Source organism: Fusarium flagelliforme (genome assembly GCF_020744385.1).
Source record: "Fusarium flagelliforme strain FIESC 12 MPI-CAGE-AA-0113 chromosome Unknown B0J16scaffold_1, whole genome shotgun sequence".
NCBI lineage: Eukaryota > Fungi > Ascomycota > Sordariomycetes > Hypocreales > Nectriaceae > Fusarium > Fusarium flagelliforme.
The window spans coordinates 3,716,875-3,741,197 of record NW_025763503.1 but is presented as its reverse complement, the minus strand read 5'-3'; the positions used below and the strand labels follow the sequence as shown (position 1 = coordinate 3,741,197).

At 49.9% G+C, this 24,323-nt stretch overlaps 7 protein-coding genes across 7 annotated transcripts; 6 read left to right on the top strand and 1 right to left on the bottom strand.

Annotated features, from left to right (window-relative positions):
• Positions 1-613: 613 nt before the first annotated feature.
• On the bottom strand, positions 614-5,041 carry B0J16DRAFT_328442 (SacI homology domain-containing protein). The gene is made up of 4 exons (XM_046126227.1): positions 4,189-5,041; positions 2,316-4,141; positions 2,044-2,263; positions 614-1,987 (listed from the first exon to the last, which is right to left on the bottom strand). Exons 1-4 carry the CDS (start codon positions 4,833-4,835, stop codon positions 748-750), a joined length of 3,933 nt encoding a protein of 1,310 aa, XP_045989175.1. The 5' UTR covers positions 4,836-5,041; the 3' UTR covers positions 614-747.
• Positions 5,042-6,380: 1,339 nt separating this feature from the next.
• Positions 6,381-8,696, top strand: B0J16DRAFT_377986 (uncharacterized protein; the record flags this gene model as incomplete). The annotated part of the gene is made up of 5 exons (XM_046130888.1): positions 6,381-6,449; positions 6,518-6,733; positions 6,783-6,886; positions 7,271-8,476; positions 8,528-8,696. The coding sequence occupies 5 exons, from the start codon at positions 6,381-6,383 to the stop codon at positions 8,694-8,696; spliced, it is 1,764 nt and encodes a 587-aa protein (XP_045989174.1).
• Positions 8,697-10,743: 2,047 nt separating this feature from the next.
• On the top strand, positions 10,744-11,820 carry B0J16DRAFT_261029 (mitochondrial cytochrome c peroxidase; the record flags this gene model as incomplete). The annotated part of the gene is made up of 1 exon (XM_046123261.1): positions 10,744-11,820. One exon carries the CDS (start codon positions 10,744-10,746, stop codon positions 11,818-11,820), a length of 1,077 nt encoding a protein of 358 aa, XP_045989173.1.
• Positions 11,821-12,920: 1,100 nt separating this feature from the next.
• On the top strand, positions 12,921-14,729 carry B0J16DRAFT_21466 (uncharacterized protein). Its single transcript, XM_046123002.1, has 3 exons — positions 12,921-13,599; positions 13,658-13,945; positions 14,001-14,729. Exons 1-3 carry the CDS (start codon positions 13,198-13,200, stop codon positions 14,547-14,549), a joined length of 1,239 nt encoding a protein of 412 aa, XP_045989172.1. The 5' UTR covers positions 12,921-13,197; the 3' UTR covers positions 14,550-14,729.
• A 1,568-nt stretch (positions 14,730-16,297) lies between these two features.
• Positions 16,298-18,194, top strand: B0J16DRAFT_21452 (thioredoxin-like domain-containing protein). The gene is made up of 3 exons (XM_046123001.1): positions 16,298-16,595; positions 16,658-16,874; positions 16,930-18,194. Exons 1-3 carry the CDS (start codon positions 16,457-16,459, stop codon positions 18,098-18,100), a joined length of 1,527 nt encoding a protein of 508 aa, XP_045989171.1. The 5' UTR covers positions 16,298-16,456; the 3' UTR covers positions 18,101-18,194.
• Positions 18,195-18,689: 495 nt separating this feature from the next.
• On the top strand, positions 18,690-20,234 carry B0J16DRAFT_313855 (uncharacterized protein; the record flags this gene model as incomplete). The annotated part of the gene is made up of 5 exons (XM_046125153.1): positions 18,690-18,821; positions 18,858-19,029; positions 19,073-19,152; positions 19,383-19,647; positions 19,702-20,234. The coding sequence occupies 5 exons, from the start codon at positions 18,690-18,692 to the stop codon at positions 20,232-20,234; spliced, it is 1,182 nt and encodes a 393-aa protein (XP_045989170.1).
• A 542-nt stretch (positions 20,235-20,776) lies between these two features.
• On the top strand, positions 20,777-23,924 carry B0J16DRAFT_21353 (uncharacterized protein). Its single transcript, XM_046123000.1, has 7 exons — positions 20,777-21,020; positions 21,098-21,179; positions 21,244-21,595; positions 21,650-21,917; positions 21,967-22,542; positions 22,595-23,258; positions 23,311-23,924. The coding sequence occupies exons 1-7, from the start codon at positions 20,850-20,852 to the stop codon at positions 23,463-23,465; spliced, it is 2,268 nt and encodes a 755-aa protein (XP_045989169.1). The 5' UTR covers positions 20,777-20,849; the 3' UTR covers positions 23,466-23,924.
• Positions 23,925-24,323: the final 399 nt, after the last annotated feature.

Sequence of the window (24,323 nt, the reverse complement as noted above, 5' to 3'; positions counted from 1 at the left end):
AAAGTGAGTGTGGATATCGGTAATATCCATAGCAAAACATCAATCAAAAACGTTCGAGTTGATCCAGACTAAATTAGTGCTTCCTTTTGGTTCAGCCCAGTCTTAGTCTGAACTGTATCGGACGAGGATCTGTACTGACTTGAGAGTCAGCAGAGTGAATGTCTTAGTTCGAACTGACCGAATATTCAGACCAGCAGCAATAGAACCAACCCCAGACTTGATACATGCAAATTGGTTGGAGATCAGATATCCATTGTTTGTCTGTTTGTTTGTGGGGCAACGAACCTGGGTCATGAGGCCAAATAAAATCCCTCCATTTCGCCTCTCCAGGGTAGCAGCAGCAGGAGTCTTCTATGTATCTCACACACACATCACCCCACGTGCAGTTCTCTAAAAGGGATCGAATTAATTAGCTGCATCTTGGCGATGAACAGTGGCTTGACATACCGCCATATCGATTCTAGGGGTTCAGGGCTTTGCGTGACCGACTGGTCACACTGATTCATTTGTTGGCTCACATGTCGTGTAACAGACTCAATGTGAACACCCTCAACAAGAAAACATTAAAAAAAAGAACCATAGAGATAACAGTTATAATTTACTTCAACTTTTATGCCGTACCAGTAGCTATAATCCAACACGAGACAGACAGACAGGCAGGCTTACTCTAAATCCAAGCCCACAGAAACGCTCCAGTCAACGCCTGCGCATCCAAATACTACTATGCTAACAATGCTGTTCATCTCCTTATGTTCTCGTGCTTGGCTTCAATGTCTCCCATCCTCCAACATTCTGGCTGTCGTCCAGCGAACCTAACAAATCCATCGATCCTTGCCGTTGATGTTGATTTGGCTGCGGTAATTGCGGCTTGGGCTGTACCGGCGGCGCGGGTCGGCGCGATGGCACCCCGCCCGTCGTACCCCCGGTTGAACTTGACGGCTTTAGACCCGTTCCGTTAGTTCCTTGCTTCGGTAGGCCAACGGGTTTCCGTGCAGCGGCTCCGAGGCCTGGTAGTTGATGGCCTCCCATGGGACCGCCAGTTTGAGCTCTCGACGGCAGCGGAGGCCGAAAGTCTTCATCCATAAGGCTGTGACTCAGCCCAGGGCTCGAACTGGGTGATGTTGTGGTCAAATGTGCCGGCTTCTTTGCTACTGGAGGTGCCGGCTTACCGCCCTTACTGTTTTGCGAGAACTGAGAAACGTGCGAGGCCGCTGATGTTGGCCTTAGAGGGGGTGGCAGCGGCTGCGACTGAGTCTGAACTCTATTAAGACCAAATCCAGTGTTCGGTGCCACCCCTGACGTTCCTCGTCGGGGAGGCGGAGGTGGAGGCGGCGTCTCAACATGGCCCATAGGAGTCTGGTCATCCATAAGGTTGATACGTCCCACCTTGGCTGGCAATGATGATGGATCATACGGCGGAGGCAGCTTTCGAGGCTGAATACTCGAAGTCGACGCCATCGAGTTAGGCAAGCTGACCTTTTCAAACGGTGAGCTCGACATGCTGGATAGTGATGCCTTTGAAGATGATCTTGGGATAGAGATCCAGTCTGGTTCCTCCGTAAGACCAAATGGATTCGAGGGACGGTTGGGATTGAGTCCAACTGCCTGCCCATTCCTAGGTTTGGGCACAGGCACTGCGGCACGAGCAGGCTGTTTATTATCGAGCCACCATTTCTGGCGATCAGAACTTGCAGGAGGCAGCCCAGGTTCGATAGAATCATACCCGATGAGATCTTCGTCATCGCTGTCCTCACCAGTCCCGAGATGAGCCGTTGCGTCTCCAACGTCGGCCTTTCGACGCTGATACAATTCCTTGCTAATTGTTTCTCGCAATTGCTCGTCAACGATGCTCACTTTACACTCAAATGCGGCATGAACAGGTCGATGATCGGAGAACTTCAGGGGTGCCGAGTTATACAATAGTTGTCTCAGGTTGGAACCTTTTCGAAGAATACGATCCGTCCATGCAGGAATGCGAGCCTTCTCACTAAATCTCAAGTCAGCATACATGCACTGATACGTGATTCACAGCTAAACACATACGATGTATCGTAGTTGTCAGTCCCAATGTCGAACTTGTACGTGGGTGGGAATGTAATGCGAGCTTCAGAATAGAAAGGGAACGACAGCCCAGCTACCATCTGAAGGTTAAGCTGATCGTTCTCATACAGCGTCTCAAAGTCACGTTTCTTGACGAGAGCGCGCGCAGTCTCCGAATTAAGACCAATACGATAGTTGAAGTCGCCCAACCAAATCACAGCGTCTATTGATGTCAGCATAACGGCATAATAGGAGAAGGGACAGTAAGCACTCACCATGGTCATCAATACCACGATTTCTCTGGAAACGTAAGCCATGGTGAATTGTGGCGTAATCACGGTTACGTTCATCGTAGTTAGAAAACCCAGCGGCCAAATGTGCCGTGACAAAACAGATGTGAGTGTTGGCGTAGTCGAATCGAATCGCCACCGCGCCCTTGTTTCCAGCCATGCCAGACATACCCGTCTTTTTTACACTGCCTTCGACGTTCTTAATGTTGGCTAGACTAGGCGTCTTGACAAAGATGCATAGTGCTGCTCCAACAAGCTGCCCGCTTCGAAGCAACACATACCGCTCGCCGCCCAATCGCTTCTGCCGCTCGTTGAGATTATACTTTACAGCTTGCTCCCAGAGATTCTTCCGTGACGGATCACTGTTCATGATCTGCTGAGGACTGAGCTCGACAATCTCCTGAAATCCAACCACAAAAATATCTGGCTGGGCATTACCCAGGGCTTCCGGGAACAACCAAGGCCCGAGATCATCCTCAACGCCTTCTGTACGTCCGTTGAGATTGAAAGTGCCAACCCATATGGTGATGCTGTTAAATGAAGTGAATTCACCGCTCCTCTTGGCCAACTCTGATGACACGAAGTCGCTGATGGGATCAAACAGTAGCACCGGTGCTTGCCCAACAAGACGACCCAGAAGCATGTCAATAGTGATCTGGCGAGAAGGATCGAGAAAGTTGTTGTGGTAGATACGCTGTACGGATTTGCGCACGTCAGCGACCGCTCCAGCGAGCGACATCTTACCGTGGCGTGTGAAAGACGACTTGAGGGCACCCGTTCCAGCGTAGGTCTTGGACAAGGAATCGCCATTATCTGCCCATAGACTGGAATGTCTCATCCAGAAATCGGACGCAGCGTATTCACCGCGGTGTCCTAGGAAAGCCTCAACCGCCATTTGTGAGATCATTGTCTGTATAAGGTTGGTTCGATCGAGACAGTCAAGACAGTTGGTTCGAAAAACACCCTCCTGCTGGAGCACGACCACCATACGCGTATGTCCAGCGTTATCTTGTTCATACCTGGGCTCAGTCGTCTCCTCAGCTAGAAAGTACGCAAAAGCATCGGTCGAATTCTCAATATAGCGACGAATATCCCGAGCAGCCTCGTATCCGGCGGGCCCCTTTGTCTCGGCGTGGAAATCATAATTTGTCTCTCGCAGGAGGGCATGATCCGAAGATCCACCCTGCTCTCCGTGACTCAAAGGACAATGCCTGATACCTTTATGGTAGAGGTTACTGAGCTCGACCTCACCTGGTTTAGTCTCACTAAGAAGGTTGATGACATGCACTGCTCCATAGGATTGCTCAAGCTCCTCGAAATGTTTGTTGAAGGCAGGCTGCGTTCCGTCGGGAGATCTGGTGACTGTGATCTTCTGGCGACCTGGAATCAGGTCGGCGGCCTGCTCCCAGAACACTGGAACCGATCCACGTACTTGAGCATACGAAAACATTGTTCCTGCTGGACTCCAGAAAGTGGTTTCAGTTTCGACAAAGTTAGCTACGTGCCCATCATCATCGATACCTCGCGAATTGAAGCGAGTCCCAGCTCTGCGACAAGACAATCGAGATATGAGAGTCATAAATGAGGGCATCCCTGACTTGACATTCTTCAGGGGCGATGAGCTCAGCGGGATGGTCATTGTTTTACAAAAGCCACGAATTGCTGAAGTAAGTATACGCGACGAATCAAGAGCTGCTCGTTCATTTGGCATAAGTCGAGAGCGAAACTGCACAAGAGGACTGATCATGAATGAGTTCCAGAGGAATCCATCATCGAAGTTGTCAATCTCAAACGAGTTGGAGTTGATGGGTCTGTCGTTCGTCAGTAGGGGTTTGTTATAAGTGAGACGCCAACCCACCTGTCTTGAAGTCGGTTCGTCAGATCGAAATCTGTACTGTAGTAAAAGGTTCCATTGCTGAGTAGGTTGCGCAATTCATGGCAAGGATGCTCCATGGCCACCTCCCTTCGACCAAGGCCTTGACCGTAAGGCGCCGACTGCACTGATGCAGAATCTAAAAACTCGGGATCTAGCGATTCAAGGGGAACTACATCGTCGTAGTCTGCGCTACTCAAGCAATAGAATGCGACTCCGCCTATGCGTTCTACGGTCTCGCCAGGCCGTAAGGTGGCAGCGCGCGTCGCATGTGTAATGATAGATAGGAAGACCTCGCTGTTGACCGTGATCAAGCCCAATGTTCCATAAATCGGTCGATGAGTTAGACGACGATAGTCTTGCAGTAGGTGTTTCGAAACAGGTGCGAATTCGACCATGCATTTTGATACTAGAGTCTCGCCGACGTTCCCGCGGGGTCTCGAAATCGCAGCTAAGGATGTAAGCGAGCCGTTCGCGATGGCTTCACTGGTGGACGAGGTGTATCGGAATATTAGGGTATGGGAGGACGACACGATGGCGATAGACCGGTGAGGATAGTCGCGTATATAGAGCTCGCATGACTTTTCGGGAGACGGAGCCTGAGAAGACCAGGCTGCTGAAGGATGTTCCATTGTGTAGATGATTATGGGACAGGACAGATAATTTCAGGGTTCAGCGTGTTGGAGATAGCGATTTCGGAAAGGGTTCAAAGCTTCGCTTGACCCATGATCATATCAATGCATGTAAATTGGAGCCGTAGAAGAGAAAGAAAAAAAAAGATCTGGACGATTAAAGTTGGGCTCCGTAGGGTTTCAGCTGGTGCTTGGATGAAGATGAGGTTTGGGCATTGCATTAGACAAATGTCAGGTATTGGATGGGATTGGACGCTCTGCGAATGACGTTTCTCAGCTGGCGGCTACTACAGTACGAGATCCAACCCCTGGCTGGTAATAATCAAGCGGATGGAGACCCACCGATAGGTACAGTAGTGTAGGTAGCTTCTATATGCGGATACAGGCGTACAGTGCAGTATTGTGAAGCATATGGACGGCCAGTATAAATGACCTACTAGGCTTCATCTTAAATCAAACACTGCAGTTTTAAAGAGTCCTTCACAGGTCTCCTGAGCCGATTGGTAGCCTTGATACGGGTTTCAGAGCCCGGCTCTGTAACTTCTGTACATAGGTGTGAATTCATAAACACCAAAGATATGGACATATTCAGATGAAGGCTCAAGTGGAAGCTCAAGCATATGTTTCTTATCAGTTGTGTTTTTGGCGAGATACGACTTCGGAGCATTACCAAGTATAGAGAACGTAAAGAAACATCTTCAAGCACCGGCATTATGAAGTTCTGTTGAGCAATGCCTTTTAGAAAACTGCTGCTTTCCAGGCAGCCAAACCATGCCCCAACCGCAAACACTTCCAATCCAAGTCAATTTAATTTGACTTGATGAAAGGTATTGGTCGACAAGGTTGACCGGCGGCGTAGATCAAATTATTAGAAGAAAATGCACAAACAGTCAAGAAGCTATAGATGGTGTGGTATGGCCGTGATATTCAACGAATGCCGCTGGATGAGATTTTGGGGTGATAAACAAAGAGTAACAATTGAGCTTCAGATTCGAATTTGAGATCATGCTCTCTAATAGAGAGCGTTCATTCTCTTCCTATCATATGTTTATGTGAGAATCATCATAAGCCCTTTTTAGGATACAGAAAAAAGAAAGATTCTCTGACCTCGCACCCGCTCTGAGAAAATATGTGCAAGCTCAAATTTGCGCTTAGTCAGCTCTAGAACGGCGAATCGTTGGCCCGGAACTGGTTGATCGAGACCCATCCAAGCTGCGGAGACTTGTTGGACAAGTACAGACCTGTTTGCATCACACCCCTGGCAGCACTAATCTATCATGGTTTCGCGCGTCCTTGCTCAGGCACGTGCAGTGGAAGCTCTTTAAGTGACCAAGTCGCCAAGTACCTTGAAAAAAAGAGCTTGTCTGCAGCGCGAACTACCAGCCCCTGCCTTTCGCGACAGCCGTGAGCCTCAAGCGTCATCTCCTATCTGCAAACTTCTCAGCTTCACAATTACACTACAGAATTAGGTCGCAGTCTTTTCTCTACCCTACCATCAATCTCACTACGCGACCGAGAAAAACGAAGAATCAGTTATCCAAAGCAATGAGCGACTTCGGCCACTTTGGCTCCGAGGAGGAGTACGCGACTGTGCGCAAGCACAATGCGGAGGTGGTATGTTTATATCTTAAATTAGCCCCCTCATGCCTCGAGATCTCATCTGACATCTCGTGAAACAATAGGAATCCGATCCCGACAACTTCGATCACTGGGAAAACCTCATCAAAGCCTGTGAGACACTGGAGGGTGGCTTGAACCGCAACTCAAGCCCCCAAGCATTAGCAACTTTCCGAGATGCCTACGACCGACTTTTGACCAAGTTTCCCCTTTTCTTTGGCTACTGGAAGAAGTATGCGGATATGGAATTCAACATCGCCGGTCCTGAGTCTGCCGAGATGGTCAGTCATCCCTCTATAATATCTGCGACATGGCTGACACCACAAATAGGTCTACGAGAGAGGATGTGCAAGCATCACCAATTCTGTCGACTTGTGGACGGATTACTGCTCCTTCAAGATGGAGACAACCCATGACCCACACCTCGTCAGAGAGTAAGTTCCATTTGGATGGTTTCCTTCCCCTTCCCTTAACATGCCTTCGGTGCAGTATTTCGCTTGACCAGAGTGGTCTCGGTCGACATATCCGCGAGGGCTCTACACTCCATTATCAAGGTGTCTGATGGTGAGATATGCCTGCGATAGCCCCTCAAGCTGGGATGCTCTCTCACGCTCTCTACCAGGCTCTGTTGATAATACCTCCGTGCTCGTTCTAAACTCCAGAGTCGTCCCTGCGTTACACGTCACCCGCTCGATAGAACATTATCTCGGTTTTGCTACTCATTCGCGCAACCATCTTCCCCTCTGTATTAATCCTCTCCACCCTTCCCCTGAGTTATCCCTTCCGCACGCAGTCCTCATGCTAACCTTCTGTTCTAGGCTCTTTGAACGAGGAGCAACTTTTGTTGGTCTCGATTTCCTGGCGCACCCTTTCTGGGATAAGTACATAGAGTACGAAGAGCGCCAGGAGGCACATGACAAGATCTATGCCATCCATGCGCGAATCATCCGCATACCGATGCACCAGTACGCACGATACTACGAGAGATTTCGCTCATTATCACACAATCAACCGATTACCGAAGTGGTACCCGCCGAGGATCTTGCGCGATTCAGAGCAGAGGTTGAAAGCGAAAATCTGGCTTTCGGAGGCGCACCCAAGCCCGAGCTAGAGATCGAGCGCGACGTTCGTGCCAAGATTGACGCAATGTTCTATGAGATCTTCACGACAACACAAACCGAGGTATCGAAGCGTTGGACATATGAATCTGAGATCAAGCGACCTTACTTCCACGTCACCGCCTTGGAACATAAAGACTTGGCGAATTGGCGCAAGTACCTTGATTTTGAAGAGGCTGAAGGGGACTTTGCACGAATTGTTGCTTTGTACGAGCGATGTCTTGTTACTTGCGCATACTACGATGATCTTTGGTTCCGATACGCCCGGTGGATGTCTGGCCAGGATGGAAAGGAGGAAGAGGTACGCAATATCTACGTACGCGCCTCCACAATGTTTGTGCCTGTCAGCCGACCAGGCATCAGAATGCAGTGGGCGTATTTTGAGGAGAGTGCTGGTAGAATTGACGTCGCCCTCGATATCCACGAGTCGATTCTTCTGAGGCTACCTGACTCTGTGGAGGTTATTGTGTCATGGGCTAATGTTGAACGACGACAAAACGGAATCGATGCTGCTATCCAGGTGTACAAGAACCAAATCGACGCTCCCACAGTGGACCCCTATACCAAAGCTGCCTTGGTGGCAGAATGGGCCCTGTTGGTTTGGAAAGCTAGAGGCTCTGCCGAAGACGCTCGCGACGTATTCACCAAAAACGTACAGTGGTGCGGTGACAGCAGCCTATTCTGGGACCGATGGTTTCGTTTCGAGCTGGAGCAGCCAACAAGTGCCGAGACTGAAGGCCAGCAAGGCGAGTTCATGAAGAAGGTATTTGACGAGCTCCGAGAACGAAGTCGACTTTCTGCACCGGTCAAAAAGGACTTGGCTCAGCTGTACCTCAACTATTTGGTCGAGCGGGGCGACAAGAATGCCATGAAGGTGTTCTTGCAAGTTGACAGGGAAGTCTTTGGGTATGTTGTCACCTTGCTTCGTACCAACAATCGTGCGCTAACCACTTATAGGCCAACGTCAGTAGCAAAGCTGTCAACGACAAATAGCAAGGAGAACGACGTGGCAAGAGGAGAACTGGATGAAGCCAGCAAGCAGCGAGCTGAGGCTCGATATATTCATTTCTACGAAGTCCATGGGGAGCCAGACGCTGATGCACAAGGCAATGCAGACTTCAACTGAGCATCATGGATACACGATGGACTATGTGTGTAAAAAGTGCTGCGACAACTGGGATCAATGAGGACTTAATAAACGAACGAAAACAGCGCCTCTGTAAAAGCGGACGATTTGGATGTCGCTGGAGGATTGATGGGATTGCTTGCGGACACATTGCTGGATCAGTTCGATATGGGATTTGGCATTCTAATAGATAGAGACGGCACTTATAGCCTGCAGCAGGTAATAGACGATATATATATCCAATATTGAAAATGAAGTTGTTGATAAGTGGGACGATCTCGTTCAGTAGGTTGTCTAGATCGTGTGGAGTCTAGAAACGAAGACTTGCATTAGTGCTACTGACGAAGCCATCGGTATCGCTTACTCAGTTCAAATGCAATAAGTTATTGTGTCTCCACCGGAGGATTGTCGGCGAATGTTGCCCAACGGGATTCGGGATGTTTTGCCGTCTGATCGTGTTCCAAAACCTGGGGAAGCGAAGGCGCTCGCTGCCTCTGGCCTCAATTGATCATGAACAGAAATTGTCCAAATGGCACAAAACAGCGAAATTGTTATCATGTGAGATTTGTAAAGGTTGTTCAGCTCATTAAAAGGGTCCTGCAGCTATTCAGTGCAAGTCTGTAAGTGTAAGACAATGTAGTCGAAGTTGGCTGTAATTTGCTGATGACGACAGATCACATGTTACAAGGCAAGCGATTTGGAATCTTAAAAAGCCCAGACCAAGCGGACCCCTGTTGTGTAGAAAAGATTCCATCTCGCTGTGGTCATGTACCCGCTCGTGGCTAGTATTTGAGGCGAGCACTGGATGACAAATCTATTGTGGAAACATTAGAATGTATTTCGAGTATTGTTGTGTTCCAGAAGGGTCACAGGCAGAGTTTGATTGACATTTGAATCAAACCGAGATTGAGAGCGGCTCCGACTTCTGTCTGAGCTGATGACTGATATGGCCCGAGTGAGAGGCGTTGGAGAAGATACTACGAAGGTACGTAGTCTGGAATGGAGGGTTACTTCAGGGTCCTGGTGCATCAGAATTTTCCCGTCTCTTGGACACTCCAATTCCGACTAGCTGAGCTCTGATGGTTGGTCGCCTTGTGGTTCATAACCGAAAAGGGTCTCGCTTTCTTGTCTGACACATGGCAGCCGTTTTGACGACTTCTCATGAGCCTCTTTGTCAAGCCATGGTCGTTATCAGGAGCGGGTAACAGGTGTAACACTTTAATGCTCCAAGCAACACCCCCTGTTGTTTCTTCGACAGGCCTCAGCATTAGTAACCTCTCAGAGGAAAGAGAATCTCCATTACGAAGAATCCCCACCGACTCCACAGAATCCATCCGAGCGTCATCCCCCACCTAGATGAAAAGTATTGGGGCCCCTGATACTGAATTGACCAATTGTTGAAGGCCAATTTCGAGACATGGTGCCGGTTCATTAAGCCGGTACCGCTCCGAGGCGAGAGCCTGGGGAAATGATGTGAGGAATCATTGGGAATCTGGCCCACTAGGTCTCTACACAAGTACAGATTCAGTGAGAGTCTGAAGGTTCATGCCAAAAGAAAGCGATTCTTCACAGTCTCTTCCTTGGTCTTCGGAGCAAAATGGAATCGGGAAAGCCTAGACAGACCTAGCAGTGAATAAAAGAATGTTTGGAAGCTTTGCCATCCATTCTGCAGCCTTCCATGAATCGCGTCCCGGCCGCCAGGTGAACTTATCAGTCAGGGTCGGGGCTGCCTAATGGCCACTGACACGGCAGGTCCCCCGTCTTGCCCTCGGCTTCCCGCAGAGCTGAACCGACGCCATCCCTTCTTATAGGAAGGTACATTGCCGTTCGTCTCAGATTTCCCTTTCCTTCTTTCCTTCCCATTCTTTCTCGTCCATATAGTCTTAGCACTTTGCGATCTCATATTCAAGGTACGTTCAACTCTCCCACGTCGACTACAACCTCTCTTCCCCTCGGCATCAACAACAAACAGAGTCACCTACCACCACTCATCCATTTTCGTGCCTCATACAATCATCAACTTGATATTAACGTCTGCCTGTTATAGATGGCCTTCGCTACCCGACAGTTTGCCCGTGCGGCCACTCGCGCCACCCGCAATGGCTTCGCTATTGCTCCCCGACAGGTTATCCGCCAGCAGGGTCGCCGTTATTACTCTTCCGAGCCCGCACAGAAGTCCTCTTCAGCTTGGATCTGGCTGACAGGTGCCGCTGTTGCTGGAGGTGCTGGCTACTACTTCTACGGCAACGGTGCTTCTTCCGCCACTCCCAAGGTCTTCAGCCCTAGCAAGGAAGACTACCAGAAGGTCTACAACGAGATTGCTGCCCGCTTGGAGGAGAAGGATGACTACGATGATGGCAGCTATGGTCCCGTTCTCCTCCGTCTCGCTTGGCACGCCAGTGGCACCTACGACAAGGAGACTGGTACCGGTGGCAGCAACGGAGCTACCATGCGATTCGCCCCTGAGGCTGACCACGGCGCCAACGCTGGTCTGGCCGCTGCCCGTAAATTCCTTGAACCTGTGAAGGAGAAGAACCCCTGGATCACCTACTCTGATCTATGGATCCTTGCTGGTGTTTGCGCCATCCAGGAGATGCTGGGTCCCGTCATTCCCTACCGACCTGGTCGTGCCGACCGTGATGTCTCTGGCTGCACACCCGATGGTCGTCTCCCCGATGCTTCCAAGCGCCAGGATCACCTCCGAGGTATCTTCGGCCGCATGGGCTTCAACGACCAGGAGATTGTCGCCCTGTCTGGTGCCCACGCCCTTGGTCGATGCCACACCGACCGATCCGGATTCGAAGGTCCCTGGACTTTCTCTCCTACTGTTCTGACCAACGACTACTTCCGTCTTCTTGTCGAGGAGAAGTGGCAGTGGAAGAAGTGGAACGGTCCTGCTCAGTACGAGGACAAGTCTACCAAGTCCCTCATGATGCTGCCCAGTGATATTGCTCTGATTGAAGACAAGAAGTTCAAGCCTTGGGTCGAGAAGTACGCCAAGGACAACGACGCTTTCTTCAAGGACTTCTCTGACGTCGTCCTCCGACTATTCGAGCTCGGAGTTCCTTTCGCCCAGGGCACCGAGAACCAGCGATGGACTTTCAAGCCTACACACCAGGAATAAGCTGCAGACGAGTATCGGGGAATTGTCTGATAGAATTTGTGGAAATTGTATTTGATCATCACGTTGGTTGATGAACCGGGAGAGCGATATCCGGAGTTTTTGGTTGTGATGATTGGGTGCTGGCAGGGAATGCCGGCCTGTTTATAGATCATGTTATGGGATCTGACTGCATCAGCATGTCATTAGACTAAGATATCTATCTCGCATAGTAGAGACCAAAAGAACTTTCTTTTTACTCATCTTTCACTCTGGTTTCCCAACATCGTGAGATTTGGGTGGACCGAGATTTGAATGAAACCACGGTTCGGGCCGTCAATATAACCCATGACGCTCCATGACGGCAACTCGTTCAAGGGACCGGTGATCATTGGACTTGTTCCTGCGTCTGCCACAACGGCATTCAACTTTAACTAAGTTTGTGCTACGTGAGATTAGTGCTGCTGATCTGAGTTTCTGACCACGTTTCGAAATTCATTGTCTATGGCAGCATATAGATCAATACATAATTGTGTTTTGTATTTGTTAGTGTGCCTCCTGGCGTATAAGCAGCCGACGAGAAAGTTATGGCATTTTGACCTTCAATTATCTGTAGTAAGAGCATATAATAAACAGCCTTCGCTATTTGGGCACCTTTGTTAGACATACGAAGTGGCAATAACGTTATCGGCCAGAGTCGTTTACGAGAGGCTTGTTGTGGCAGCAGAAATTGTATTATTCAGCATTTGCCTTCATGGGGCATCCAGAACTCAGTACTCCGCAGGGTGTCAGAAGAATTGGCCGTCATAAGCATAAGAGACGAAATAGTTTAGTCATTTTATGCTAATTTAGAAGAGAATATAGACTTCTTTATTTTGGTAGCCTAAGGCCTAGAGGACATTTCTTCTGTTACCCACCTAGGTACTGTACAAATGTCTCCGGATATTATAGCCGGAAATGCGATGAATAATGGTTGCGGCGATGTTAGTAAAAAGGCACGTTTCTTCGCACGTCATTTTTCGCTTATCTGAGCGAATTCAAAGGTCGATACCGGAGGGATGTCGGAGAATTTTCAAGTGATCATTATGTTGCATAGGACGACTTAGCAACTATTTAGTAGTGTACAGCGGCTTACTTAAATGCCTTTGTAACTCCTTCAGATACTGGGCAGAAACATCTTAACTACTGATTCTTGTCTTGATACTATCCCCGGCTTGATTGGTGGATGCTTCGAAACTCGCGGAATTCCATACCCAGTCGCGCGATCCTGTATTAACCAGACCCAGAAGCCTGAACTGTCACCTACCCATTCGATCTTAGTATATATAGTTGCATCCCGCAGTCTTTACAGCGAGGCAAACGGTACATCACCTACCTTACTCAAGAATATCAACAGCAACCATGGGTAGCCAAATTCAAAACAAAGCAGCCTCCGGGGTTCCTTACTTCACCCCGGCCCAGGAACCTCCGGCCGGTACCCCGCTCAAGACCGATTCGGCGCCGACTCTGTTCAAGCCACTCCGTACGCGAGGTGTTGAACTTCAGAACCGCTTTGTCGTTTCTCCTATGTGCACCTACTCAGCTCAGGATGGTCACTTAACAGATTTCCATCTTGTTCATCTCGGACAATTTGCCCTCCAAGGTGCTGGCCTTGTTTTCGTTGAAGCTACTGCTGTTGAGCCCCGTGGGCGTATCAGTCCCGAGGACTCAGGTCTTTGGGAAGATAGCCAGATTGTGCCTCTCAAGCGCATCACAGACTTCATCCACAGTCAGAACACCAAAGCTGCCATTCAGCTTGCACATGTAAGCTCAGCCCAGTAAACGAACTCGAGTTCTGTGCATGAGCTAACAGATTATCCAGGCTGGCAGAAAAGCGAGCACAGTTGCGCCCTGGATTGGTGGCTCCGTGAACAAAGCACTCGCTACCAAGGATGTCGGAGGCTGGCCTGACGATATTGTTGCGCCCAGCGCCATTTCATTTGCCGATGACTTTGGAACACCGCACGAGTTGACGACTGAGGAAATCAAGGCTCTTATCAAACAGTGGCAGGACTCCGCTGTGCGAGCGGTCAAGGCTGGTTTCGATGTTATTGAGATTCACGCCGCTCATGGCTACCTCCTCCACCAGTTTCTCTCGCCTCTCACCAACGTAAGTTGTTCTCAGTATTCACCCTGAAGGTTTCGGCAACTGACATGAACTACAGAAACGAACGGATCAGTATGGCGGAAGCTTTGAGAACCGCACTCGTCTGCTCTTCGAGATCACCGAAGCAATTCGTGCTGTTATTCCTGAAGAGCTTCCTCTCTGGGTACGCATCTCCGCCACTGAGTGGATGGAATGGAACAACGAACCCTCATGGGACCTTGAGAGCAGCATCCGCCTTGCCAAGCAGCTTCCCGCGTTGGGAGTTGATGTCCTCGACATCAGCAGCGGTGGAAACTTGAAGGCGCAAAAGATCAAAGTTCACCAAACGCTTCAGACAGACCTTGCAGGCCAGATCCGCGAGGCTCTGCGCACCGAGGGAAAGGAGCTTCTTATTGGAACCGTTGGTTACATCACTGACGGACCTTTTGCTCGGTCGCTTGTGGAGGAGAACGAGGACCCCAAGGCGGACCTTGTGCTTGCTGCTAGACAGTTCCTCAGGGAGCCAGACTTTGTCCTCAGTGCCGCTGATCAGCTGGATGTTGAAGTCAAGTGGCCTGTCCAGTACCAGCGAGCTACTCCAAAGAACCGTAAGCCACACAGCAAGTAAGCGATGAAGATTATGTCATATGAGGCGTTGGGGAAAAGGTAGATAGCATTACTATAAACACTATCTGGTTGATTCACCGAACTCATTCACGGATATCGAAGATGAAGGCAAACTCTTTCCAAATTTTCCCAATCAGACGTCCAAGAATAGGTACCAATCGATGTTACTGCTCAGGGAGGTCAAAGAAAAATCGAGACTTAGTTAAGGATGTCATAAAGATTAGGATGGTCTACTACAAGCTTTAGCCTAAGCATATCTAAGTCATTTTTGTTAATAGGCTTCTGTGTGTCCTGGTTATTTTTCGGACCACTTGCTGCTATCTTGGCCTCCGACATGTTGTACCGTCGGTGAGTCTAAGATTATAGACTGTGATGGTGGGGCCGTAGCGAAGGAACGTGGGGCCGATACGTTGAATAAGCGGGATCATGTTTCGCCTCAATTCCTTTGGTGGCATATTTGATACCAAGGCTTAAGTTACTGCTACCCATTGAACTAAAGATACGTTTATAAATCATGATTACGAGTTGAGTGAAACCAGTTTCACCTTGAAATGTGTCAAATTCGTAATGCTATGGTATCTCGAAGGATCAAGTTGCAAGTAAGATCCTAAGATAGAACATGATATCTTCATGACTAGCATTGGTCAGAAACCTAGGAGCTGATGGCTCATATATGCGCCAACGATACAAAATATGGATTAATAATTCGAAACTACTTATCAATAAGCAGACATGGGATGTCACTCAAGCCAAGTCATGTGTCTCGGAAAGATAATTTTGTCTTGAGTCCGACGAGGCTGGGCTGTGCAGATTGTCCGTCTCTAAGAGACGTGGCCTTTTTTTCTCCAACCCTGCTATGAGTTTATTGCCACATCCTCCCGAATAGAGCCTTCAACTGTCAAGTCAGACCATGTTAGTTTTCCAGGGGAAAGCTAAATACCCCTCGAATATTTCGGAGCATCGAATCCCGTCTTGTTGCGGCTCAATTGGGCAACTATCTTTGCACTTCCCTAATCCGTCCCTTGATTTAGATTCAGATTCCAATGAATTCTACCATGGTGTGTTGGGGCCATTAATCACTAAGAATTAAAAGCATTGGTATCAATGCAAAGTCACATTCATACTTGGATAATCTAGTGCGTTTTGAATATGCTCATTTCAATGGGTTCGAAAAACCTGTATCACCTGTTGGTTTAACATAATACTGTCCGTCTCTTTCGTTTCCTATCAATGGACCAGAAACAGGCGGATGACGATCCCATAAATGCCCCTGGCTCCAAGGTCCCTACAGCCGCTTGGTGGCTCTGGCGCATCCTGTACGGCAGCTTCGACCAATTAAAACCGGTCCTAGATCACCACTACAGCCAGAAACAGACTAGTGACTGGTCCCCTCCGCCGCCGCTTATGAGGGGCCGTGCTGCCACAGCGCTGGGCTGCAGCTCCGGCGGTATGGAGCCAGGGAGCCCCACCTCAGGATCAACCTTCTCCTCTCACAGAAAAGGCGTAATAGTGCCACCTGCCACCAGGCAAAAGGGACACTTGTTCAATTGAAAGATGGACCCCCCGGACGTCTCCTCCACCTTTTCTAGGCGGGAGTTGGCTCCGGGCCCGGTGAACATGTAAACCAACCACTGGAACCTCTCGCCGCCCACTGAGCCGAGCGGGAACCACACTTTAACAGCAGGTACAATACAGTACAGCACTGTAGGTAAAGTAAGGTACACTGCACTGCCCGAGTGGATTGGATCTCTGTTACCTGTCCTCAAGCTCCAACTACAAAACTCTCCTCCATCTTCCCTCCACTCCAGACCTCCATTCTTCCTCCTCCCTCTTATCTTGTCTGCTTGTCTGTCCCAGCGAAGCTCTTTCTTTGTGTTTTCTAGGATACCCTCATAACCACAGCCCATCATGCAACACAAGAAGATCGCTTGCAGCTTCATGGCTGCTCTGGCTGCCTATGCCTCTGCTGCCGACTCAGATGTCTCCCAGCTGACCAAGGACACCTTTGACGAGTTCGTCAAGTCCAACGACCTTGTCCTTGCTGAGTGTAAGTCTTGATCAAGACTCGTTCTCTCCAGCCAGACAGCTACTGACAGAATACCTCTATAGTCTTCGCTCCCTGGTGCGGTCACTGCAAGGCCCTCGCCCCCGAGTACGAGGAGGCTGCCACTACCCTCAAGGAGAAGAACATCAGACTCGCCAAGATCGACTGCACTGAGGAGTCCGACCTCTGCAAGGACCACGGCGTTGAGGGTTACCCCACTCTCAAGGTCTTCCGTGGCCTCGATAATGTCACTCCCTACTCTGGCCAGCGCAAGGCTGCTGGGTAAGTCGATATTTGTTACGATCTGTCCAGATTTCAGCTAACACCAGTTCTTCAGTATCACCTCATACATGATCAAGCAGTCCCTCCCCGCTGTCTCCCTCCTCACAAAGGACACCCTCGAGGAGTTCAAGACCGCCGACAAGGTCGTTGTCGTTGCCTACCTCAACGCCGATGACAAGAGCTCCAACGAGACCTTCTCCAAGCTTGCTGAGGGTCTCCGTGACACCTACCTCTTCGGTGGTGTCAACGATGCTGCCGTCGCTGAGGCTGAGGGCGTCAAGGCCCCCGCCCTGGTTGTCTACAAGTCGTTCGATGAGCGCAAGAACACTTTCACCGAGAAGTTCGAGGAGGACGCTATTTCCTCTTTCATCTCTACTGCCGCCACTCCTCTTATTGGTGAGGTCGGCCCTGAGACCTACGCCGGCTACATGTCTGCTGGTATCCCCCTTGCCTACATCTTCTCTGAGACCGAGGAGGAGCGCAAGGAGCTCGGAGATGCTCTTAAGCCCATTGCTGAGAAGTACAAGGGCAAGATCAACTTTGCTACCATTGACGCCAAGGCTTTCGGTGCCCATGCCGGTAACCTGAACCTCAAGACCGACAAGTTCCCCTCTTTCGCTATCCAGGAGGTTGTCAAGAACCAGAAGTTCCCCTTCGACCAGGAGAAGGAGATCACCCACGACAGCATTGCCAAGTTCGTTGAGGAATTCAACGCTGGCAAGATCGAGCCCAGCATCAAGTCTGAGCCCATCCCCGAGACCCAGGAGGGTCCCGTCACCGTTGTTGTCGCCAAGAGCTACAACGACATTGTCCTCGACGACACCAAGGATGTCCTGATTGAGTTCTACGCTCCCTGGTGTGGTCACTGCAAGGCTCTTGCTCCCAAGTACGACGACCTTGCTTCTCAGTACGCCGCTTCTGAGTTCAAGGACAAGGTTGTCATCGCCAAGGTTGATGCCACCCTGAACGACGTCCCCGACGAGATTCAGGGTTTCCCTACCATCAAGCTCTACCCCGCCGGTGGCAAGGACGCCCCTGTCACTTACCAGGGCTCTCGAACCGTCGAGGACCTCGCCAACTTCGTCAAGGAGAACGGCAAGTACAACGCCGAGATCTCTGTCAAGGAGGAGGGTACCGAGGAGGCTGCCCCCGCCGCCAGTGAGGAGAAGAAGGAGAAGAAGGCCGAGAAGGCTGCTGAGGAGGAGGATGCTCATGATGAGCTGTAAAGAATTGATGTCAAATTATTAGTATACAAAATGGGGTATAACTGATTTCAATGGCGCGGGTTTTGATGGTGCTAAGATTTAATCGCACCTCTAGGTTTTTTAGTTCTCGCTACAATGGGACCCTTTCATGACTTGACTACTATCTTGACGTTTTTTTTTTTGTACCGAGTGAACAATGGTTTGAAAGATGTATTTTTATACAGCTGCAAGATGTTTGACAACTGAGTCTTGCAAATGTGCCAACACCGTAGTACCGAATCATACAAATCCCTCCGAATGCTTTCATGCTAATAATTCCTCATAGCCCAGATACTCAGGACGCACTGAGAGGCGTCATGATACTGTCGCTTCCACCAGGAGAGCCAGAAGCACGAATTTTGCTTCGCAACTCGACCTGTTTTATACACTTTTCGTGGCTTGTGCCATCCTAATCCTTTATTTCTTTGACCTGGTCTCGAGGGCCTGGACGTGGTTGCTGAGACGGGTGATGGAAGCCTGAAGAGTCTGTGATAAGAGACATTATTAGTATTTGGCAATATCTTAAGCGGTAGAGCAACCGAGTAGACTCGAGTTAATCAACTGCTCCGCCATGCTGGCTACGTACGTAAATGTCCTCAGTCAACAGGTCGTTGGCAGTCTTGTACTCCTTAAGAAGATAGCTGTAGGCGGCGCTGCCGGAGAGGAAGCTGCCGAGGAGGAAACCGAAGAGTCTGGTCGCAAGGTTAGCGATCCCAATCCTTTTTGAGATAACTTCTAGACCATAACATACCCTCCACGGAAAGCTCCCAAGGGTTTCCGGGCAGGAAGAGGCGAGGCATCGGCCATTCGTCGAGCAGAGGTGCTAAAGGTTCGGGTAGCGAGCGCGCGGCTGCTGGAAGAGAGGATTCTTGAGGCCAGAGACATTGTTGCGATTTCGATGTTGCTGTCGCGTGGGTGTCAGAGAATTGGAGTTTGCGGTGTTTAGTTAGGTAGGTAGGTTACGTTACGTGATGGCGACGACGAACGACAGCGATGGGCGTCAGAGGCACGGGAGAGCTACAGTGGTATGGACAGTAGGTATCTGTAGGAGCTTGTCGGAGCCGGGCTCCATCGGAATATTCTGAGCTCGGCAGAGTCACAGTGCCCTGTGTTGCTGTACTCAGCTTTTCTGGTCCATGATTGGCTACGTCACGGCATCCACTGGCCGAGAGGTAGGGTGGATTTCTTAGCGATATCGACGAACCCAGGTTGATGAAACTCCTACTCTGCCATTGCATGTTTCATTATTCTTCATGCTATCAAGAATCACGCGACAATGAACAATTTCGGGGTCGTCGAGCTCGCCAGCGCAAAGACAACTTCGGCGCCAGGCTGGGCCTATGTCCCCGATAATACCATCAGTCGCTCGACAGCACCGACTAATAGGAAGCGCGCCAGAAATGCCCCTGGCCTTACATATAGCGATCTCACGGCTCGACAAGACAATAAGATTCGAAAAGAAGTCGAAGCCTTGGACAAAGATGGCGGCAAGGATAATACGATACCGTTACCGGTGAAGAGTGGAAGAGGTACGTTCAGTAGCTGTCTTGCTATTCCTCCGGTTCAGGTCTAATATCTGGCAGCGCAAGGGAAGCATACGCCCAACGTTCGCAAGATTCTACAGTCGCAAAAGACGTTTGGAAATCACCTGGACGACTTTCTTGCCATGCAAGCTCTCGCCGAATCTAACCCTGCAGTTTCTCGTGCATCTGGCGCAAACAACAAGCGACCCTCCATCAGTCGAAAAGATACCCCTTCATCATCCAAGCCACCACAAGACGAAGATACGACTATGACCGACGCGAATCTTCCACCTGTTCTACCCGAGCCCTCGAGACCACCGCCAGCAACACATCCAGGCGATAATAACCCATTGCTCGTGTCGTGCGTGCCTGAAATGCCGTCAGACGAGGAACTGCGCAAGCTTCTTGCACATCCACCTCTCAACTACGGCGAAGCGACGGGTACTAGAGACACGAAATACCCCGTCAGATCTTTCTGCGAAGTCTGTGGATATTGGGGACGAGTGCGCTGTATGAAGTGCGGAACCAGAGTTTGCGCACTGGATTGTTTAGAGGCGCATAAGGAAGAATGTGTCACCAGATATGGACTATGAGTAGTCTTGCATCTTGCTATTCCTTTGGTTTATGATATTGATAGACGTTACGGCAAGGCGTTATGGATTGTTTGTTTAGAAATTGGTCTGATACCCCTGGATTTGAAGATGTTCATCTCGAATGAGTCAAGTTTGCGACCTCGGAGTATCGATACTCTAACACGCTGTTTACTATGAGTCCTGTTATTTGATGCACGGGCTTTCAGCATGACTCTACAATTGGACCATTGATGCGTCTGTCGTGAGGAAGCTTCGTGGTAGGTCCGGCTATAGCCTGGCCAGCGTACACAGTCGCGCAACAACGATAATGCTTAGGATTGATCTGATAACAGCAGAAATATCCTTACTGAGATACCAGAAACCCAACAGCATTAAGTTAAGCCTGAAAAGCTTCTCGAAGTCAGGTTGCCCACATGTGCCAAAATCTGATTAGTTAGTTCCCACTGTCGTCGGGCTGCGGGCAGAATTGAGCCCCTGCCAAACCCGATCAGTGACTCAAGTTCAACCCCACCTTCGCGTTTACTGCCCCTTGTGCCCCGCCATCGATAGTACAAGGCCACTTTCAAGACTGCAACTCTCCCACCAAATCTTCAACACCAGTGCGAGGTTCTCAACATGTCGTCCGATCAAGCTGATGCCGCCAAGGCGGCCGAGGGTGCTACTGAGCAGAGCCTTCCTTCTCGTCCTGCCAAGCAGCCCAAGGAGAAGCAGCCCAAGGAGAAGCAGCCCAAGGAGAAGCAACCCAAGGATAAGTCCGCCAAGGGTGGAAAGTCTGCTGGCCTCGAGGTTTGTGCCCCTCCTGTTGTCGCGATGCACTGCACAGCATCATGTCCGATCCTGGGACTTCTAACGCTTTTTTGTAGATGGCCGAGCCTCCGCAATTCATCCAGCACCGACTCGACATCTTCGACAAGATCAAGGCCCGCCAGGACGCCGAACTCGCTGGTGCGTGATGCAATTTGCCCCGCGCTTGCAAGCCTCGAACCGATCAAATCTAACAAGACAACAGCGAAACCCCGCGAGGAAATCGTCATCTCGCTCCCCAATGGAAAGGAGGAGAAGGGTACCTCATGGGAGACCACTCCTGGCGCCATTGCCAGGGGCATTTCCAAGTCGCTTTTCGAGCGCACTGTCATCTCCCGAGTTGACGGTGAACTGTGGGATCTGACTCGACCTCTCGAGAAGAGCTGCAAGGTTGAATTCCTCGACTTTGATCACACCGAAGGAAAGAAAGTCTTCTGGCACTCGTCTGCTCATATTCTCGGAGAAGCCGCTGAGCGACGCTTTGGATGCTACCTTTGCAACGGTCCCCCTACTGAGGATCCTCCTGGATTCTACTACGACATGGCCAACATGGGAGAGTACGTCAGCTATTGTTGCCAAACTGCAATCCTTTTACGCTGACACATTAATAGCCAAGTTGTTACTGAGGAGGACAAGAAGGCTTTGGAGCAATTGTCGAACGGAATTGTGAAGCAGAAACAGCCTTTCGAGCGTCTGGAGATGACCAAGGAGGAGCTTCTTGAAATGTTCGAGTACAGCGAGTACAAGAAGTACTTCATTCAACAGCGAGTTCCCGATGGCACCAAGAGTACTGTCTACCGATGTGGTCCCCTCATTGATCTGTGCCGAGGACCCCACGTCCCTACCACCGGCAACATCAAGGCCTTTTCCGTGCTCAAGGTATGCAACTGGAAACATTCCAAGTTTAGATATGACTGACACACTATAGAACTCGGCTGCCTACTGGCTTGGTGACAGCAAGAACGAGTCTGTGCAGCGTATTGCTGGTGTCTCATTCCCTGATAAGAAGGCCCTTGAAGAATACAAGCACTTCCTGGCTGAGGCTGCCAAGCGCAACCACCGAAAGATTGGACAAGACCAGAAGCTATTCTTCTTCGACGAGGCTTCCCCGGGATCTGCCTTCTTCCTACCCCACGGTGTCCGCATCTATAACGCCTTGATGGACCTCATCAAGGGCGAGTACCAGAAGCGAGACTTCGAAGAGGTTATGTCTCCCAACATGTACAAAGCAGATCTTTGGAAGACATCTGGTCACTGGGGCCATTACGAGGAGAACATGTTCACATTCGAGGTCGAAAAGGAGAAGTTTGGCCTGAAGCCCATGAACTGCCCCGGGCATTGCAAGATCTTCGCCCATTCCGATGTCACATACAAAGATCTGCCCTGGAGGATGGCGGACTTCGGAACATTGCACAGGAATGAGTTCAGTGGCGCACTCAGCGGTCTTACTCGAGTGCGCCGTTTCCAACAAGATGATGCTCATATCTTCTGTACAGTGGATCAGGTAAGTAGCGTACCCTATAGCGATATAGGGAGTTTACTGAACAAAGCTACAGATTCGAGAGGAAATCGAGTCTGCTTTCGACTTCTTGAGCAGCGTCTACGGAATTTTCGGTTTCACATTCAAGCTCAAGCTTTCTACCCGACCTGAAAAGTACGTCGGTGATGTAGCTACATGGGATCTTGCCGAGAAGAAACTTGAGGAAGCCCTTGAGTCGTTTGCCGAGAAGACCGGCGCTAAGTGGGAGTTCAACCCCGGTGATGGTGCTTTCTACGGTCCTAAGATCGATATCGCCTTGTTCGATGCGTTGAAGCGCGAGCACCAGTGCGGTACCATGCAGCTCGACTTCAACCTGCCTCGACGATTCAAGCTCCGATACGTTGCCAACAAGGGAGAGACGGGAGTCAGCGACGGCAGCAACCCTGAGGAAGAACTCCCTGCTGGATACGCACGCCCTGTTATGATTCACCGAGCCGTGCTGGGCAGTTTCGAGCGAATGTTTGGCATTCTGACTGAGCACTTTGGTGGAAAGTGGCCGTTCTGGCTCAGCCCCCGACAGGTCTTGGTTGTGCCTGTTATGCCCGCTGCCAACGATTACGCCCAGGAGGTTCAGAAGATCTTCAAGGCCAAGGGATTGTACAGTGATGTAGACCTGAGCAGCAACACTTTCCAGAAGAAGATCCGCACTGGTCAACTGGAACAGTACAACTTCATTTTCGGTAAGTTTTGAGAGTATCAGCTTTGTTGATGAATACTAATTCAATCAAACAGTCGTCGGTGCTGAGGAGAGGGAGTCACGCACTCTCAACATCCGTAACCGAGATGACCAGGCCACCCAAGCAAAGGGTGAGCTGGTTGCTATCGACGATGCCCTCGAAAAGTTGGTGCAGCTCAAGAACACTCGAGGTCTTGTGAACAAGCTGTAAAGAGATGTGATAGGTTTGATGAGACAAGGACGGCGCGTAAGGAAGGAGGGTGAGGTTAAAAGCAGAATAGGGTACATGGATTTACAACGAAATGAGACATGTTGGATGAGTGACGTGCGCGGGAACCAGCATAGTCGTGTAGAATCAAGACGGCAGTAAGTAGCGGTCAATCAAGGAAAGAAAGGCTCATGAAAGACACACGAATGAACGACTGTCAATGACTGGCTTCTGAGTTGTGAGATCAACTCAAGCTAGAGAACGGGGCTGAACGTGACAAGCAAGATCGGGGGTATCAAGAGCGGCAACATGCATTAGATGATGCCGGCCCGGCAAAGGACTTGCCTTAACTCGACTCAGTCAACGGGGGGTTTAAAGTGGATGGAGACAAAGGCTATTTGGCTGCATCGTAATTGAGTCAATATTGTATCAAAGCCGAGACAGACAGGTGACAGAGGTCAATATTAGGCTATGCAAGTTTGAAGATCCACAGTTCCAGCCTTGAGACCAGAAGAGAAGAGGAAACAAGGCGAGAAAAGTACAGTACTGTATAGATGAAGAACGATCAACCAAAGCCGAGTAATTGGACATGGTAGCCCCTGATTTGAGTCGCGGCGGCGCTTCTCTGTCTCGCTGTGTAACGTGAGAAGCTGAAAGTGAAAGTGAAGGTGAAAGAAAATGCCAATGGACACAAGACCCTTGGAAGCCACTTTTCGGTGTGCGGATTAAATGCTGCTTTCCTTGGCTATGAACATGGGATGAGACGAAATGAGCTGCCAGACGTTGCTTTTTTCGTGATTTGGCAAATGAGAAGCATGCGGACAATATTTCCGAGTTTCACGGTGTGAAGGATAAGCTTGC